Raw genomic sequence first — 17,510 nt, 5'->3', positions numbered from 1 at the left:
CCTAGCAGGGCTAGACCCTGGTTAGATCCAAGGGCCCTCCCACGTGGAGACCCTCCAAGGTGGTGGCCATATTGTCCGCGTGGTCGCTGTTGTATTTTGGCCCTGTTCGCCGCTCTGCCCGCCATCTCGATCCGTGCGCACAACGTTACGCGCGCAAGTTCTCTATGCACAAGTTACGCGCGCAACTCACGCTTACTGGACCGAGTGCATAACTACGACTTGGGTGCACACCAGCGCACACATCCATCCACACGCACATATTCGACGCACAGTAGATTTTGCGCACCTAAATCCATGGCACCACCGGAATAGGAGCTCAAGGTATAGGGCCTCTGCCCAGCATGCCACATCAGAGCTGCACAACACGAAGAGGCCGACGCCCTGTGCATCCAGTGCGAGGAGGCCCTGGGGGATCAAGCCCAGGGCCAGCCCCATCCGGGCCTGAGTACTAGCTCCTCCTTAAGTGCTCTGGACCTAGCAAAATCCCAGTGGGACACACCCCCCCCACTCAAACGGGGCCCCCCAGGGGCACAGCGCCGCCTAGCTTGGACCCAGTAACTCTGGCTCTGAAGCTGGTCGGCCGACGCGTCTCCAAAACGAGGCTCACAAGGATGCCCTTCAAGGGATCCCTACTGTTTGGCAGCGAACTAGAGAAACTGGCTGACAAATGGGACAAGTCTCCACTGCCACGGCTACTGGAGGACAGGAATAAGAGAAACCAGCGACAATTCAAGTTATTCAAGTTGTTAAAATTAGTCAGTCACACATATATCCAGAATGCTTTTCAAGGAGAATACTTTTCAAGGAGAATACTGAAGAGCTGCACTTCCTGCAGGGGTATATGTACTAGGGCTGATGTCAGATTGAAATCTGATCAGTCTCCAACTGCTATAAAGGAGTACACTATACCCATTGGGGCGGATTTTAAAAGGGCCGAGTGCGTAAATCCTTCTGGATTTACGCGCGCAGGGCCCTCGCGAGCCGGCGCACCTATTTTGCATAGGCCGCCCGCACGCAAGTCCTGGGCTTTCGAAAAGGGGCGGGAGGGTTAGGGGGGGTTTAGACAGGGCCGGGCGGGTGGGTTAGGTAGGGGAAGGGAGGGGAAGGTGAGAGGAGGGTGTTAGAGGATTCCCTCCAAGGCCGCTCCGATTTTGGAGCGGCCTTGGAGGGAACGGGGGTAGGCTGCGCGGCTCGGCGCGCGCCGGCTATACGTAATCGATAGCCTTGCGCGCGCCGATCCAGGATTTTAGCGGATACGCGCGACTACTCACGTATCTACTAAAATCCCGCGTACTTTTGCTTGCGCCTGATGCGCCAGCAAAAGTACACGAACGCGCCGTGTTTGAAAATCTACCCCTATGTGTAGTGGCCTTTTTTTTTTTTCCTGGGAATGCTATAACAAAACATACATTTATAACAAAGATTTTTTTTTTTCCCCATTGATTTTTTTTTTTTTTAAATATTGAAATTTCCAGGAAAAATAAAATAAAAACTGAAATGACTTGGTGATCTCTGTCCTGTTCCCAGTGGCCAGATGATCACATTACAGTTTGGCACCACAGTTGACAGTCTCATCCCACATGGTCAAAGATATTGAACTACCCTATTCACCTGCAGTGTTTGGTCCCTCCAGAGCAAGGCTGAAGCACACATTCAGGACACTGTGGGGAAGGTTGCATTGCAGCGGCCCATGTCGTACTTGTACTCTGGATGCATGGAAGATTTTGGTTTCCAGGAATGTTACTCTAGAACCTTTCATGACTGCAATCACACACAAAAGGAACACCCTAAAAATATTGAACAACGTTTTACATTTATTTTTATTTATTTATCGAGTTTTATATACCGTCGTTCGGTTTTACCATCACAACGGTTTACAATTTTCGATGGGATACATTAGTTAATGAGTTAACATACATTAAGAACGGAATAGCAGTTGGTGTAGCATACATTAGATAAGGAGTTAGCATATACATTAGGAATGGAATAACAGTTGATGCATTATTGTCTAAGCTTTTCCATCACTTTATAAATAAAATGCCATCTTACCCTGGACTTAAAAAATAAATAAAGTTTTGGCGGTCTCTTTGCCTGCTCTTTTAAAGGCAAAATGAGGGTCCATTTACTAAACACTCATTTTATCTGGTTTATTTTGTGGGCAGTTCAGTGACAATATAAAATTGAAGTACAGTAGAATGATTAGAAATTGTAGAGTGATTAAACACTACACAGTATGAATTTTGTTTTTTTGTTTTGCACTAGTGCAACAGATTTTCATAAATAAAGTTTTGCTTTTTGCTCCATCAGGTAGTGTTCTGATTAATCAAATGCTGCTTTAGAAGAAATATCAATGTTCCTGACATATTCCAAATGTTTGTGTAAGGCTAAACAGGTTCTAGAAGAGCAGAAATCTTTTTAGTTTGTTCTGTGCAGTTAATCTTGTGGTGAGAGACATGGGAGTGCTTCCCCTTCCCTAAATGAAACTCGGTGAATCATATTAGCTAATTCATGACTTCTTATTGACTATGATCCTATGAGGTAATACAGTAGCAAGGAGACAGCATTCAGCCTATCATTTTGGACTTGAAAGCCATTTTGAGGCTTTTCCAGATGCAGAATATAAACCTTTTTACACCACAGAATCCTTTAAAACTTTAGCACAGAATCGGGTGAAGCTAATATGCAAGCTTGAAGGTTAACATCAAGAGAGCCTTTGAATGTAGCTCTTTGGGACTTCTCTGGCTGTTAAGGTAACAGTGGCTGATAAAGGTTGAGTTATCACTGTTACAGGGGATATGCATGAGTGACTACTGAAAGCAGGGATTTGGGTGGCTATTGAATGATGGGTGCTAGTCTTTTGGTATTGGTTTTGCATTGGGAAAGTAGCAAAGAGTACTATCAATGCTATTACCTCCACATTCCCCCACCCCCCCCCTTTTTTTTTTTTTTTTTAAAGAATTCTACAAGTAAAGAAATGTCTAACTGGTACTGAGAAAAGGAAAACTGCAGGAAAAGGTATTTTAGTCTTTAGCACTATTTAACTGGAGCTGTAGTTTAGGGTGGTGCTGAAGAAATGCAAATCCAGTGGGGCAATGTAGGGAAGCATTCCAGGATGGCAGTTCCACATGGCATGTCTCCTATTTAAAATGGAATTGTACAGTTTCTTATTTGCAGCATCTGAACTCTCTACTTTGAAGTTCTTATTTGTACCTTTAAAGTTATGAAATAATGCAAAAGAAGGAAACCTTTTCCAGTATATAGGATGTATTAGAACAAGAGAAGCTCCAGAAGGGGTAATGGCTGCTTTGAAACCCTGAGGTCTACTGACATTCTATGGCATGCGTTGGGAAGTAGTTGGGCAGACTGGTTGGTCCCTATGCTCCTTATCTGCCATCATAGTCTGTTTCTACTTGAATTTTTTATTAACATCAACTTGTTCTTATTCTGATATTTAAGCTTAACATTTTAATATGCTCAGCTTCATTACTTAAATCTTTATTTACAATTGGGTTCCCATTTAGTTTAACCAGGGGAACAGCCACTGCTTACCCCTGGGAGTGAGTTACAAGAAATCAATTATTGGGGATCTGATGGGTACTTGTGATCCAGACTGGCCACTGTCAGAGATTTGATCCACTATGGCACTTCTTATGTTCATTTTGCCTTTTCTGAAATAAGCACATAATGCTGAGTATTTAAGCAGATGGAAATCTAAAGGTGTCCATATCAAATTTTGTGCAACATCTGAAGCTCTTACATCAGCTGTATGCTACTGAATATAAAATGTAAAATATGCATTGAAATAATTTGAAGTGCGTTTCACTGTGTTGCTTGATTAAGCATTTATAATCAGAACATAGGAATACATCAGCATCTTCTCCTACTTAAGAATTATTCCTTGCTCGTGAATGTTGCATTTTCAAGAACTGATATCTTTTCCTGAAATACAGCTACTTTCCCTATATTTATTTTAGTGAGATGTGAAGTTACTCCCCCCCCCCCCCCCCACAAATTCAGGACACTGCTTTTGGTAACCACTCACCAGTGATTACCGGGCCTTTGGCAGTAATGCCATGCTTTGAATATTCACATTGAGATTGCAGTTTGTCAAAGGATACTTTGACCCATCAGAATTTTAAACATTTAAATGAGCTATACTTTATACCAGCGTGAATAAGCTTGCATTTGCCTAGAGCTGCTGAGTCTGAGCTCCATTTCAGGGAAAAACAACTATTCTTTTAAACAAATTGAAATAATATTTTTCTTCCGATTTTGTGCAGCATGTTGCTTAAGATTCTTACTTTGGGCAGAATTTTGATCTTTTTCTGTAGCTGGTGGCCATCTACTGGCAAACATTTGCATGTGTGCATCAAATGTTGTTTACAAAGCCAGTTGTATAAAGAGATTTCTTTTGTGGAGTGTCTGCAAGGGACAGGGAGGGAAGAATTCTTGGAATATCTGACCCATGTTGACCTAATCAACTTTTGTTAAAATAGTGATTTATTTTTCTTCAGTTAGCTGAACCATCTATTACAACGTGTAACTACCAAATTGCCTTGCATGCTTAAAAAAAAAAAATACTAAATGCTAAGCCAAGCAATACAGTAAAGAAAACATTTAAAAAATTGTAATTTTGTTTCCTGTTGCTCAGTGTGCAGAAATTGCAACCAGTAAAACCTTCTGATCAATTTCCCTTTCCTTAGAAGTGTGTCTGGAAGCCAAAAAATTGTGCTGCCGTTTACAGATCTAAAGCCAGGAATACATGGATTTTTAGTTGAAAATGAATTGTCTGACACCAACCGGTTTTGGCACTAACTGAACATTTCGGTTGATCTGAAAGCAGCAATGTTGTATCCGGTTCTCAAAGAATCTGAAACTTTTCAGCATTAAGTATTTTTTTTTCAGAGAAACCTATTTTTGCATTCCATTAGCCACAGATTCAAGTGTGCCGGAGACACACAGCAGGAAGATCGGTGGGCCGTGGTGGAGCTTACGTCACCACGGCTCGAAGAAAAAGGTCACGCAGGTGGTGCTCCTCCTTCCTGCCCACGCGGCCCCGGAAGAAAAATGTTGCCGGAGCCGCACGGGCAGGAAGGAAGTGGAGCATCAGCCACGTGCAGAAGAGGAGCAGCGGGCCGAGAGGAGGAGGAGGCCCGGTAGCAGGGTCCCCACCGCGTATCGGCCCTCAAAGAAGAGGGACGCCGCTGCCGCGGATCGGCCCGCGAAGAACAGGGCCGCTGCAGAGCCCATCCTGCAGCGACCCGTGAAGAGGAGCCCAGAGGTAAGAGAGAGGCTGAGGGCCCGTAGAGTGCATGTATGAGATGAGTTGAGAGACTGTGTGTGGGAGTGAGGACCTGAATGTTTGCAGAGACAGCATGTGAGAGCCTGTGTGTGTGTGAGAGAGACAGCATGTGCCAGTGAGAGCCTGTGTGTATGAATGATTGTATGAGAGAGCATGTGACAGTGAGAGTCTGTGCTTGAGCAAGACAGCATGTGGGAGTGAGAGAGAGCCTGTGTATGTGAGAGTCAGACAGCATGTGCAAGAGAGAGACTGTGTATGAATGATTGTATGAGAGAGCATGTGACAGTGAGAGTCTGTGCTTGAGCAAGACAGCATGTGGGAGTGAGAGAGAGCCTGGGTGTGTGTCAGACAGCATGTGCAAGAGAGAGACTGTGTATGAATGATTGTATGAGAGAGAGCATGTGACAGTGAGAGTCTGTGCTTGAGCAAGACAGCATGTGGGAGTGAGAGAGAGCCTGGGTGTGAGTCAGACAGCATGTGCAAGAGAGAGACTGTGTATGAATGATTGTATGAGAGAGCATGTGAGAGCCTGTGTGTGTGTGAGAGAGAGAAAGCATGTGAGAATGAGAACCTGACTGTATGTTTGAGGGAAGAAGATAGATGGAGAGAAAAGAAATAGAAAAAAAAAGACAATATGAAAGGAATTGGCAAAAAAAATAAGAAAGGAAAGGTGGAACAAAAAAGCCTGTGACCAACCGATAAAAAACTAAGATCAGACAGCAAAGGTAAAAAAAAAAATTACTTTTTACTGATTGGCACATGTAATTTTTGGTAATGTGCAAAAGTAGCATTTTCTCTATGCGGATCTCACAGTGTACGAGATCAACATGGAGGAAGTGGAAACCCACGGGCCCTACACAGAGGAGGCAACAGAATGGGCTTCAGTGCCAATAGCAGCAATCAGCGCCTCCCAAATAGCCATGCGGCATCAGTGACGGTGACAGTGGCAGCAGAGGAATGAGAGAGGCTCTTGAGGTTGCTGGCAAAAGAAAGAGAGGGGATCTGCCTTTAGTGTGTGCATGTGTATGAATGGGAGTCAGCCTGGGGGTGTATGTGTGTGAATGCATGGGTGCCTGCCTGAGGGTGTGTCTGTGTATGAGAATGTATGGGTGTCTTCCTGGGGTTTGTATGTGTGAGAATAGGTGCCTGCCTGTGTGTGGTGTATGTGTGTGTGTGAGAATGAATTGGTGCCTGCCTGTGTGTGGTGTGTGTGTGTGTGTGTGAGAATGAATTGGTGCCTGCCTGGTGGTCTGTGTGTGTGAGAATGAATGTGTGCATGCCTGGGGGATGGTGAGGGAGTAGTGTGAAAATGAATGGGAGCCTGCCTGGGGGTCAGTTTGTGTGTTAGAATGACTGGGAACTTGCCTGGGTGTGTGTGTTTGTGTGTATGTGAGGGAGCCAGAGAGAGTGAGAGCATGAGTGTGTATGAGAAAATCCAGGGGAGTAAGAGTTTGTGTGGGGGGTGTGTGTGGAGGGGGAGAGAGTGTCTTAGAGCCTGAGAGTGTGTCAGTGTCTGCGAGAGTGAGAAGTTATGGTGGGTATAAGAGCATGAATATGTATGTATGTGACAGTGTATGTGTGAGAGAATGGACATGTGAGTATGTGTGAGAGAGAGAGGATAACCTCCTAATCCTTGACAAAATCAGGGTGACTGGAAATCAAGAGCTCCCACGTATGGACAGCAGGGGCTTTTTAAAATCCTTATTAGTTTTAATTATTGGGTGTTATTTGATATATGTGCAGTTTTTACATATTTTATTGGTATTTGGGAAATTGTAAAAAAGTATATGATTTCAATTAATAGAAATTCTATTTATCAGTAGTTTTAAAATATTCTTTTATTAGTATGGTTTTACTATTATAACTGATGCTTTATGTTTCTTGATTTTATTTGTTTTATGAAGAATGGTGGTTCTGTTTTTCCATTGTTAATACACAGAGTCTGGCTTCTTGTGGTTTCCATGTCAGTTTTTGTCAAATTTGTGCTCCTTTATTCTGTATTTGGTGAGGGTCTGTCTCTGCTCTGTGTGTGTGACCATGATGAGAGATTCTACTAGCATAGGGATCTATAGCAATCGGGTTTGTTTTGTTTCCTCAGTAGGTGGTGTATTGGTATTCTAGGACCCAATGTAATATTTACCCTTGCTTATTCACAGGTAGGGTTATTGTTGTTTGAGTCCTTGGTGTTATTACTGTTATGTTACAATGGGATTGCAGTATAGATTTTGAGTGTCTTTTTTGTGAGGTTTTATTTTAGTTCACAATGTGCCTGGCAGTGGAAGGTGTTTGTGCTGCTGTTACTGTGAGGTGACACCAGAATTTGAAAATATCTTTTAGTATGATGAGCTGTAAGGGAAACATCCAAGTTCCTTGTTTTGGGGAATTTCAGTGGATGCACAGAGTTACAGAACTGGAGGTGCAGGATTTATATTGACATTCTGTCCCTTCCTATAAATTCCAGTCTTCACTCTCATAGCCATATAGAATTAGTTGAATGAGGCTTTCAAATAATTATATAGTGTGAAACTGGCCAGCTTTTTAAAATTACGCAGAAGACCCTTTGGACTTTCTTATTAACACCAAATATTCAAAATCTGTGTTCATCCCATCAAGCTTATATATCTCATTAAAGAGGTAAATTGAATAACACAATAACTTTGTTTTATTATTGTTATTCATAAATTAGAACAATAACATTAATCTTGGAATATTATATATTTTTAATATAAATGAGAGGTTTTCACAAGATAGGTTGTGTCATGAAACATTTTATTATGTATATATTTAAGGAAACATACATAAATTGTCGAAATACATTTAGTTCATTTAACCTTTAACCTATGGTTTGCTAGTAAACTGAATTACTGTGTCCCGAAATTGTTTGTCTAAAATGTGTGTCACCATCATGAATAGTTTGGAAAGCTCTGTTTTAGAGGCTCTTTCATTGTGTAGCGGAGTAGATTAAGGTACTGCTATATTGATCGTCATCAGATAAGTGTGCATCACCTTTATACACAGAAAACATAAAACACTGGTGCCTGAAAAGTGACCTCCAGGAAGGAGATTTTAAAAAGATTGGGTGCAGCCGAGGCAGATGGTGCATGCTTTTTCTTCCATAAAAAAGAGCAGAGTAAAAATATAAGAAGTCAAATGTTAGGGCATGAAGGAAGTGAACCTAAGCATTAAATCAAGATGATGTAAGAAAGCTGAAAAGACAGACAAGTTGACATTTTGAAGAATTTGCTTAGCACTGCTGCTTTAAATTGTATTTTGAGAACACCAGGCATGGACTGAAATGGTTTGGGCTACAAGTAGTCCATGTCTTATCCTGTCTGCCCAAAGTTTACTGTGCTAGTAATTTTTTTTCAAGTCCAGAAGTTGGTTTTTTTTTTACATAAGGTGATTTACTATGAAGTCTACCAACAATTCTAAAGCAAAACTGAGCACAATATTAAGTGAGCTGCTCTTGTAGTGAAATTTATTTTGAAAAAAAAAAAAATCCCCAAACAATAGCATCGTAAACTTTCTTTATACATTCATAACTGTCTCTAATAGCATTTCAAAAACAGTTGTTATTGGTCACATTATTTGTCACTTGCTTAGAATTTTGGATTAATGTAGTTAAGATGTATTGACAGAGAGGGATCCGTGCTGGAGACTATTTGAAATGTAATGCATCTTTTCAAGTACCCTGTTAGTGATATACCACAGTGAGGGATTTCAGCAGAATCATTGGCCCCCCACAAAAATGTATCCACTGGAATTAAACAGCACAAAATTATGGTAGCCAAGTGGGCATTTATATATTTCCTTTGAATTTAAAATTTCCAGTTATCAGTTTGTTTAGCACTATTTATGTTAAAACTTTTTAGAGCAAAATAAAAACATGGAACATGGTGTACTGATGCACAACTTCCATCTGAAGGGGATTTCTCAAGCAGATGATTTGGCCAACATTGGTTTATTCAGTTTTTCCAATGTGTGGATCCTCTCAGCAAAGGGGTTGCATGCCAGGACACCTCATTTGGACATGGCCCAATGATTCTTGCTGTATTTTGCATCAGTGGTACTACAAGTAGATTTCTCACCACAGACCTGGCAGCAATTGGAACAAAAGAAAACTAATACTTGGATTTTCAGAAAGTGAAGCCATTGCAGGATCTTGGCATGCCTAATAAACCTATTGGGAATAAAACCTAAAGTAAAGCATTGGCTGAGTTGGCCTCAGGCATCTCTAATTCATGTAGATAAAAATCATTCTGCTGGTCTTTAATTTTGATACATTAGCTTTATGTGGGTTTATTTAAATAAGGTTTGTTGGAAAACAACAAAAATCAATCTGGCTTCTTGCAGGATTTTTTTTGGGGGGGATGTTCACTACAAGAACACTCTAGTGAATGTTGGAATCTAGGTTTGTTGACACAGGGCTGAGCAATGGCAGTTCTCATGGTTACATCTGAAACTATGGTTCATGTATTATGTTCTGCCAATTTTATTGGCAAACTGCAATCTGCATTTTAATCTAGACACTGAGCAGAGAACAAATAGCATGATGGGCTTCAGATTCCAGGTTATAATTTTCCCTTAAAGCCACCATCCATTATAGTGTATCCATAGGGTTGAGAGAGCCTTCAAAAACATTAGAGCCATCTGTTAGCTGCAGGGGCTCCCTCTATCTAGAATACAGGGCATCTATCATCCTCTGTAGATTTACATTGCTCTTTCTGTGATATGAGAGCTTGAAGGAATGTGATGTGCCTTACATAAAAATGTCACCTTAAAGTAAAAAAATCCTGGACCACATAGGGAGTGGGTAAGCTCAGAGAGATCTCATAATCTGGTGCCCGAAGGCTATGCAGATATTAGCTTTCAATGGCTCAAGCTTTCTTTGTTAGCTTATAATCATTGATCTCACTGGGCTATTAGTAAAAGGCGCTTATCCAATATGTAGCTGCCTTAATGTACTTGTCTTAATGTACTAAAAGTCTCTATATATGCTTTATGTTACTTAACTTGCAGTTTTAGTGTCCGTCGACAAGCCTTCAAATTATGATGGTGCAATGGTGTAATCCGACGTTGTTCCGACACGGCGTGTTTCGGAGGAAAACCTCCTTCTTCAGGGGGTCGGGTACCACTATTACCGGCTTTGTCGCTATTCAACGGTACTTCACATTACTGCGAGAGAGATAGGTACATAAATGCATGAATGAACCCACTGAAATTAAAGTGATGGCATAAAGATGTGAAGGACCACTTACTTGTGCGAGAGAAGTTGAGTTATATGGCTGTGCCGAAAGCGTCTCGATATGGCTCTGTAAATAAAGTAGTTTACAAGTTGCAATGAAGAACCAATATATTTTATGCTAGGATAAATACCTTGTCCCCGCAGGTTACTGACTTTCAACGATGCTGGAATAGTCATTCGCTTAGCCGTGAGACTTCTATCGGCGGCGAGGGACGTGAAGACGCTGACCTTTAAGGATGAAAAAAGAGTGCCAAACCCGTGAATGTGTCCAAAAATGGGCACCTACGTCACGGCCGGCGCCATTTTGAGTTTATAAACTATCCAAAAAAGGAGAATGACGTCGGCGGACCAACACACTTTTGAGCAATTCCAGTGGCTCATTATAGAGCAGGTCATTCAATCCTGGAGAGGTGGGGATAGAAACTCGGTCTTAAATTTGAAGGAACATCAATGGATTTACCGCCTTCAATCTATTGAACCACAGGGACTTAATGAAAAGATTGAGTGGTATACCCTCATCTAGTTTCTCTTTACATTTAGTCCTCACATCATACATTTTTTGCTGCCCATATTTAATTTAATTTCCTTTTTTAAAAGATACCGATTACCCTCCCGTCAAAATGGTGTCTACAGTGACGTATAAGCCCATATAAGGACAGTTATGGGGCCGTCCCGTGTTTGAGAAATTTCAATATGGCGTCCGCCGACGTCATTCTCCTTTTTTGGATAGTTTATAAACTCAAAATGGCGCCGGCCGGGATGTAGGTGCCCATTTTTGGACACATTCACGGGTTTGGCGCTCTTTTTTCATCCTTAAAGGTCAGCGTCTTCACGTCCCTCGCCGCCGATAGAAGTCTCACGGCTAAGCGAACGACTATTCCAGCATCGTTGAAAGTCGGTAACCTGCGGGGACAAGGTATTTATCCTAGCATAAAATATATTGGTTCTTCATTGCAACTTGTAAACTACTTTATTTACAGAGCCATATCGAGACGCTTTCGGCACAGCCATATAACTCAACTTCTCTCGCACAAGTAAGTGGTCCTTCACATCTTTATGCCATCACTTTAATTTCAGTGGGTTCATTCATGCATTTATGTACCTATCTCTCTCGCAGTAATGTGAAGTACCGTTAAATAGTGACAAAGCCGGTAATAGTGGTACCCGACCCCCTGAAGAAGGAGGTTTTCCTCCGAAACACGCCGTGTCGGAACAACGTCGGATTACACCATTTCACCATCATAATTTGAAGGCTTGTCGACGGACACTAAAACTGCAAGTTAAGTAACATAAAGCATATATAGAGACTTTTAGTAGATTAAGACAAGTACATTAAGGCAGCTACATATTGGATAAGCGCCTTTTACTAATAGCCCAGTGAGACCAATGATTATAAGCTAACAAAGAAAGCTTGAGCCATTGAAAGCTAATATCTGCATAGCCTTCGGGCACCGGATTATGAGGTCTCTCTGAGCTTACCCACTCCCTATGTGGTCCAGGATTTGTTTACTTTAAGGTGATATCATTAACTTTCTGTTTTTCGTGGATTTCTCATTCTGTGGTATTTACATAAAAATGTAGCATGTTGGCATAAAATGTTAATAGCAATGAAAGGGAAGTAAATGGCTTTGGGCTACCCTGAGAGATTCTGTGCCCACATCACTAAACCGCCACTCCACATGCTTCCTTGACGGTTCCTACTCATGAAACCTAAGATTAGCATGTTAAGGGGATATCATGAATGATCTCTACTGCGAACCTCCGTGGAAAGCCTGCATAACACTCTGCTTGCTACGGAGCTTGGTTCTAGTAACCTTTAACTATCGCAAATACTCTGGTTCAGCTGAAGAAATATTGTGGGTTTTATCCTCTCTTAAAAAGAAAAAAAAAAGTTTGGGGGGGGGGGGAGACAGACCAGATAAGAATATCCATTCTATAATTTAACTTAATAGGTTGTGATACTATTTTGTAAAAGGGCCAACAAAAATATTGTAGTCTGAGTTTTTGAGATCTCACATCAGAAGAAGGGGGGGACCTATGTGGTTTTGAAAGCTCATGGACTACTTTTGCTGGTCCTTTTAAAAAGGTATTGCAGCACAACTATGACGCCAGTTTTCTCCAGTATTGAATATGCTATTAGAACTACATTGCTTTAACTGTAGAAAAATCAAAAGCAAATCTGAATATTTAGTGACCCCATTTTCCACTTTGTTTGCTAGGCAAGTTCACTCCAACACTCTATGAGTCAGGTGGATGTGACATGTCACTTGTGAACTTCGAACCAGCTGCAAGAAGAGAATCGAACAACCTCTGGTGCGTGTGAATTGATTCCTTCTCCAAGTTTCCTTTTGTGATGGAATTTCAATGGTGTAATAGCAGAAATAAACTTGCAGTACTCCCTCAAATCCACATTGAAATGGAGAAACCAGTGTTTATCTCTCAGAATATGCCTTATTCAGCATAGCATCTGTCACAATTAAGAAAAAAAACCCATCTACAGTAACCTTCACTCATGCAATTGCAGGTATTTGCACATTTCAATTTAAAATGAAAAATTACTTTTTTTCTGTTATCTAGATTTTGTGGTTACACAGCATGCACAAAATCTGATGAATAATGATTTATAATTTATAATACATACCACTTGGCAACTGTTGGTTAGGAAGAGAGTAGAACTAAATAGTTTTCTCAGTGGGGAAGGGTAAATGGTGGAATGCTTCAGGGATCTCTACTGGGACCGGTGCTTTTTAATATATTTATAAATGATCTGGAAAGGGGAACATTAAGTGAAGTGATCACATTTGCAGACAACACAACATTATTCCAAGTTAAATCACAAGCAGATTGTGAAAAATTGCAGGAGGACCTTGCGAGACTGGAAGTCTAGGCATTTAACTAGCAGAAGAAATTTAATGTGGACAAGTGCAAAGTTATGCACATGGGGAAAAGTAACCCACACTGTGGTTACACAGTTTTAGACTCCATATTAGGAGTTAGTGCCCAGGAAAAGGTCCTGGGTGGCAGCAGCCAAAAAAAGCAAACGAGTTTGTAATTATTAGGAAAGGCATGGAGAATAAAACAGCTTCTGTATCACTCCATGGTGAGGCTACACTTAGAGTACTGTTTGCAGTTCTGGTCACTGCATCTCAAAAAAGATATAGTTGTATTGTAAATGGTACAAAGAAGAAGAACCAAAATAATAAAAAGGGTGGAATATCTTGTCTATACAGAAAGACTAAAGAGGTTAGGATGGCTGAGAAGGGGATATGATACAGATCTATAAAATCATGAGTGGAATAGAATGGGTAAATGTAAATCAGTTATTTACTCTTTCAAAAAATACAAAGATAAGGGGCACTTCTTGAAGTTAGTAAGTAGCACATTCAGAATAAATTAGAGAGAATTCTTTTTCACTTACTGCACAATTAAGTTCTCAAATTCATTGCCACAAGATGTGGTTAAGGCAGTTGCATAGCTAGGTGTAAAAAAAGGTTTGGACAAGTTCCTGGAGGAGAAGTCAATAAACTGTTATTAAACCAAGTAGACTTAAGAAATAGCCACTACTTATCATTGCACGATAGCAATATAGGATCTATTTATTGTTTTGGGATCATGCCAGGTACTTGTGACCTGGATTGACCACTATTGGAAGCAGGATACTGGGCTTGATGGACCTTTGGTCTGACCCAGTATGGCAAATTCTTATGTTCTTAAGATTATCTGCCATAATCTTATTTCATCAAAGACCTCTAAAATGTTTGCTTTCAGGAACCTGGAACGTTTTAGCCCTCTGCACTATAAATGATAAACTTTCTTATGGATAGGTGTAAAATTTTCAGAGATCCATGTTGTAGATTGTAAGCTACTGAATAATATTACTTGTGGCCTCATAACAAAAATGCAAGCACATGAAAAACTGGAGGGTAGAGGAAGAGGGGCATCAGAAGCTAGAACAGTTATTTTTATAACATTTTTAGAAAAATATGTCCTATACCTCTGGCCATTATGTGATGTGAAATGTTCTGTCAATTTGTGTGTTACAGAAACTGAATTTTCACTTTTCTTTTGTATTAAAGTGACACAGATTCCCATGTATCAAGTTCTACCTCAGTTCGCTTTTATCCGCATGATCTAGTAAGTATGATATTTAACACGTGCACTACATGTACAGCAAAAGCCCGGTTCAGCATGCAATAGGAATAGTCCATGTATGTTAATTAAATATGCCTCTGACATTATCCGAGAGCCTTCTGCTTCTTGTTCCAGACAACAGCGGGCAGGAAACAGGAGGGGAGAGGATTACGCAGGAGTGGGACAGAGCAGAGAACTGCAACTGTGCCCTGTAATTCCATCCCTCACCTCCATTTCTATCCCTTGGAGAGAACAGGAGGAAAGGGGGGTGATACAGGAGTGGACGGAGCACTGCAGAAAAAAGCTACTGATTAGCATTCTGTTTAAACCTTCTGGGCAGCTGTTTAAGAAAAAAAAAAAGAAACTGCTGCTAGATTCTGGTTAGTGGAGCTTTCCAGTTGGTTGAGTGCTGGAAATGGAGCTCTTACTGTATGTTTAATTTATGCGTCTTCAGTGCATTTGTGCATTCATAATCATTACTGATTGGAAAAAATATTTTCCAGTGTATATTCCAAGAAAAAAACTTTTAAACGTTTGGAAGCAGCTTGACAGTTCACCTATGTACACTAACTGTATAGTGTAGCTAGAATAGTTTCATGCTGTATCTCTTTGTAATTTTATTCCCTGCCAGAGGAGCAATAATTTAAATATCCACAGAGAGGAGCCCCATCCGTTTCGGCCCCTGTTGACGCCCTTGTAGCTCTCTCTCCCCCAGATCCAGTTGAACAGGCTGTTCACCATAGACACCGATCTGCTGGAGCAGCAAGACATAGACCTGAGCCCCGACTTGCAGGACCACATGCAGCCACAGGAGGAGGCTGCTCACAAAGTCAAACACTATTACCGCTTTTGGATCCTGCCCAAACTCTGGATTGGCATTAACTTTGACAGACTAACGCTCTTGGCCTTGTTTGACAGGTAAGATCCGCGGGACCTGATTCTTTATTTTGTAAAGAGTTTTATGCCTAGGACTTGAAGCTTCCCCATAGCATTCAAGAACCTCTTGCTCACCGACGAGAGCCTGCACTTTGCAGCAACTCGCTGCGTCTCCTCTTATCTCTCCTTGTGAGCTCTGCTCATCAGGCAAGTCCCTCTTTTCTGTGCCATTCTGCTGCACTGTAGGATTGGAATAGGATTCCTAAGTTGGTGCCTCATGCTCTCGCTCTGGTCTTATTCAGATCCAGTCTAAAACCTCACATTTTTGGTGCTGCTTTTAAACCTTAACCCCTGATTCTCCTGCTCACCACCCTATTTGGTAATAACCATTTACTTAAGAAATGAAATTCTCAGTCTTTTTTTTTTTTTTTTTTCTTTCTTGATTACATTGTAAGCTCTACATAGCAGGGGAGTTCTCGTGTGTATTTGACAGTGCTGTATATGCAGAGTAGCACTATAGAAGCGATGATTAGTAGTCACAGCAGAAAAATAGGGAGTTTATCCTTAATAAAGCAGCATAAGGACAACACATCATGTATAAATAGACCTCTGCCCTCTGTTCTCCTGTGGTTCTGGTTTTTAAATGTTATGGTTAGCCCTAATAAGTTGTGTGGTTCCTGTCTTTTTTTTTTTTTCCCCTCCCCCATTTTGTTTTTTGCACATCTTACTTGGTCTCTGCAGGAATCGAGAGATCCTAGAAAATGTATTGGCTATTATCCTGGCTATTCTTGTTGCCTTTCTGGGTTCTGTACTACTGATTGAGGGATTCTTCAAGGACATCTGGGTCTTCCTGTTCTGCCTGGTAATAGCCAGCTGTCAGTATTCACTACTTAAGGTATATTTTTCCTTTTATTCCTAATATCCATTGTGTAAAGAAAAAAAAGGCACCATTTATTCTTTTAGTTCATGAATTATAGCTAAGTAGGCAGACACTGCATAACAAGATTTGTAAGCTTGAAGACTGGACTGTAGTGTCCAGATTTGGAGCATCTATGTGCTTTACTTTGCCCTCTTTTCTTGCAACTATCTCCTGCCCCTGATGTTAAACCTGGCATACAAAACACACACAAATATCCTCAGATACCTAAATATTATCCTCAGATACCTAAATATAATCTATAATTTTAAGGAAACATGAGTGAAGAAGTTTTGTTCAGGCAAATTACAAGTCAGAATGGAGACATTGGTTGTTTCCAGATTTAACAAATGATTTTCTTCCATAAGCCGAGGAACATTTCACATTTTGGAATACTGTGATCGAAGAGGAGTTGAAAATATTTTAGTTGCATTCTCAATGGGTTCGATTAGGAGGCTTGAAATCTCCTCTAACTGCTGTTAGGTCATATCTTACATCCTTGTGTCACAATAGTGTCTCCGAGACATCTTTTATTAACATAAGAGGTCATCCCATCATTCTAATAGTGTTGTAGGGTCTCCAAGTCCAATGATAAATTTCTGGGTTCTTTGACTGTAGTTAGGCAGAAATGAACAGAAGGACTGTGCTAGTTTAAAAAGAAAAGAAAAAAATCAACCCAACTACAAGAACATAAGAACTGCCTTTATTTACTCGTTTCATCCCACTCATGATTTTATAAATGTCTGTCACGCCTGTATAGCCTTTAACCATAGGTTAGATGTTCCATCCTCTTTATCATTTTTGTTACCTCCATCTGCACCTTTTCTAGTTCTGTTATGTCTTTCTTGAGATGGGGCAACCAGAATTGCACACAATACGCAAGGTGCAGTCGCACCATGGCTCGATACAGAGGCAGTATATTTTCTGTTTTGTGCATTCTGTTTGCTTTTGTGAATGCCACCATGTATTGAGCTGAATCTCACTTTCTTTTCTTTAAATACTTTAAATTTCTTTAAATACTAACCTAGGCGAGAGTTCAT

The 17,510-nt window shown here is 40.8% G+C and overlaps 1 protein-coding gene across 9 annotated transcripts in view; it reads left to right on the top strand.

Annotated features, from left to right (window-relative positions):
* PCNX1 (pecanex 1) overlaps positions 1-17,510 on the top strand; it is a 380,420-nt gene that overhangs the window by 159,820 nt on the left and 203,090 nt on the right. For 7 of the 9 annotated variants that reach the window (XR_003856303.1, XM_029598749.1, XM_029598753.1 and 4 more), the window contains 4 exons: positions 12,767-12,860; positions 14,624-14,681; positions 15,379-15,596; positions 16,296-16,449. Coding sequence is in view for 8 of the 9 variants with exons in the window: in XM_029598749.1 (XP_029454609.1) it covers positions 12,767-12,860; positions 14,624-14,681; positions 15,379-15,596; positions 16,296-16,449 (524 nt within the window). In the remaining variant the exon portion in view is untranslated. The remainder of the gene's footprint in view (positions 1-12,766; positions 12,861-14,623; positions 14,682-15,378; positions 15,597-16,295; positions 16,450-17,510) is intronic. The other 2 variants (XM_029598752.1, XM_029598747.1) reach the window with 1 other exon arrangement.

This window comes from Rhinatrema bivittatum, chromosome 4, assembly GCF_901001135.1.
Source record: "Rhinatrema bivittatum chromosome 4, aRhiBiv1.1, whole genome shotgun sequence".
NCBI lineage: Eukaryota > Metazoa > Chordata > Amphibia > Gymnophiona > Rhinatrematidae > Rhinatrema > Rhinatrema bivittatum.
This window is presented reverse-complemented; position numbering and strand designations above follow the sequence as displayed.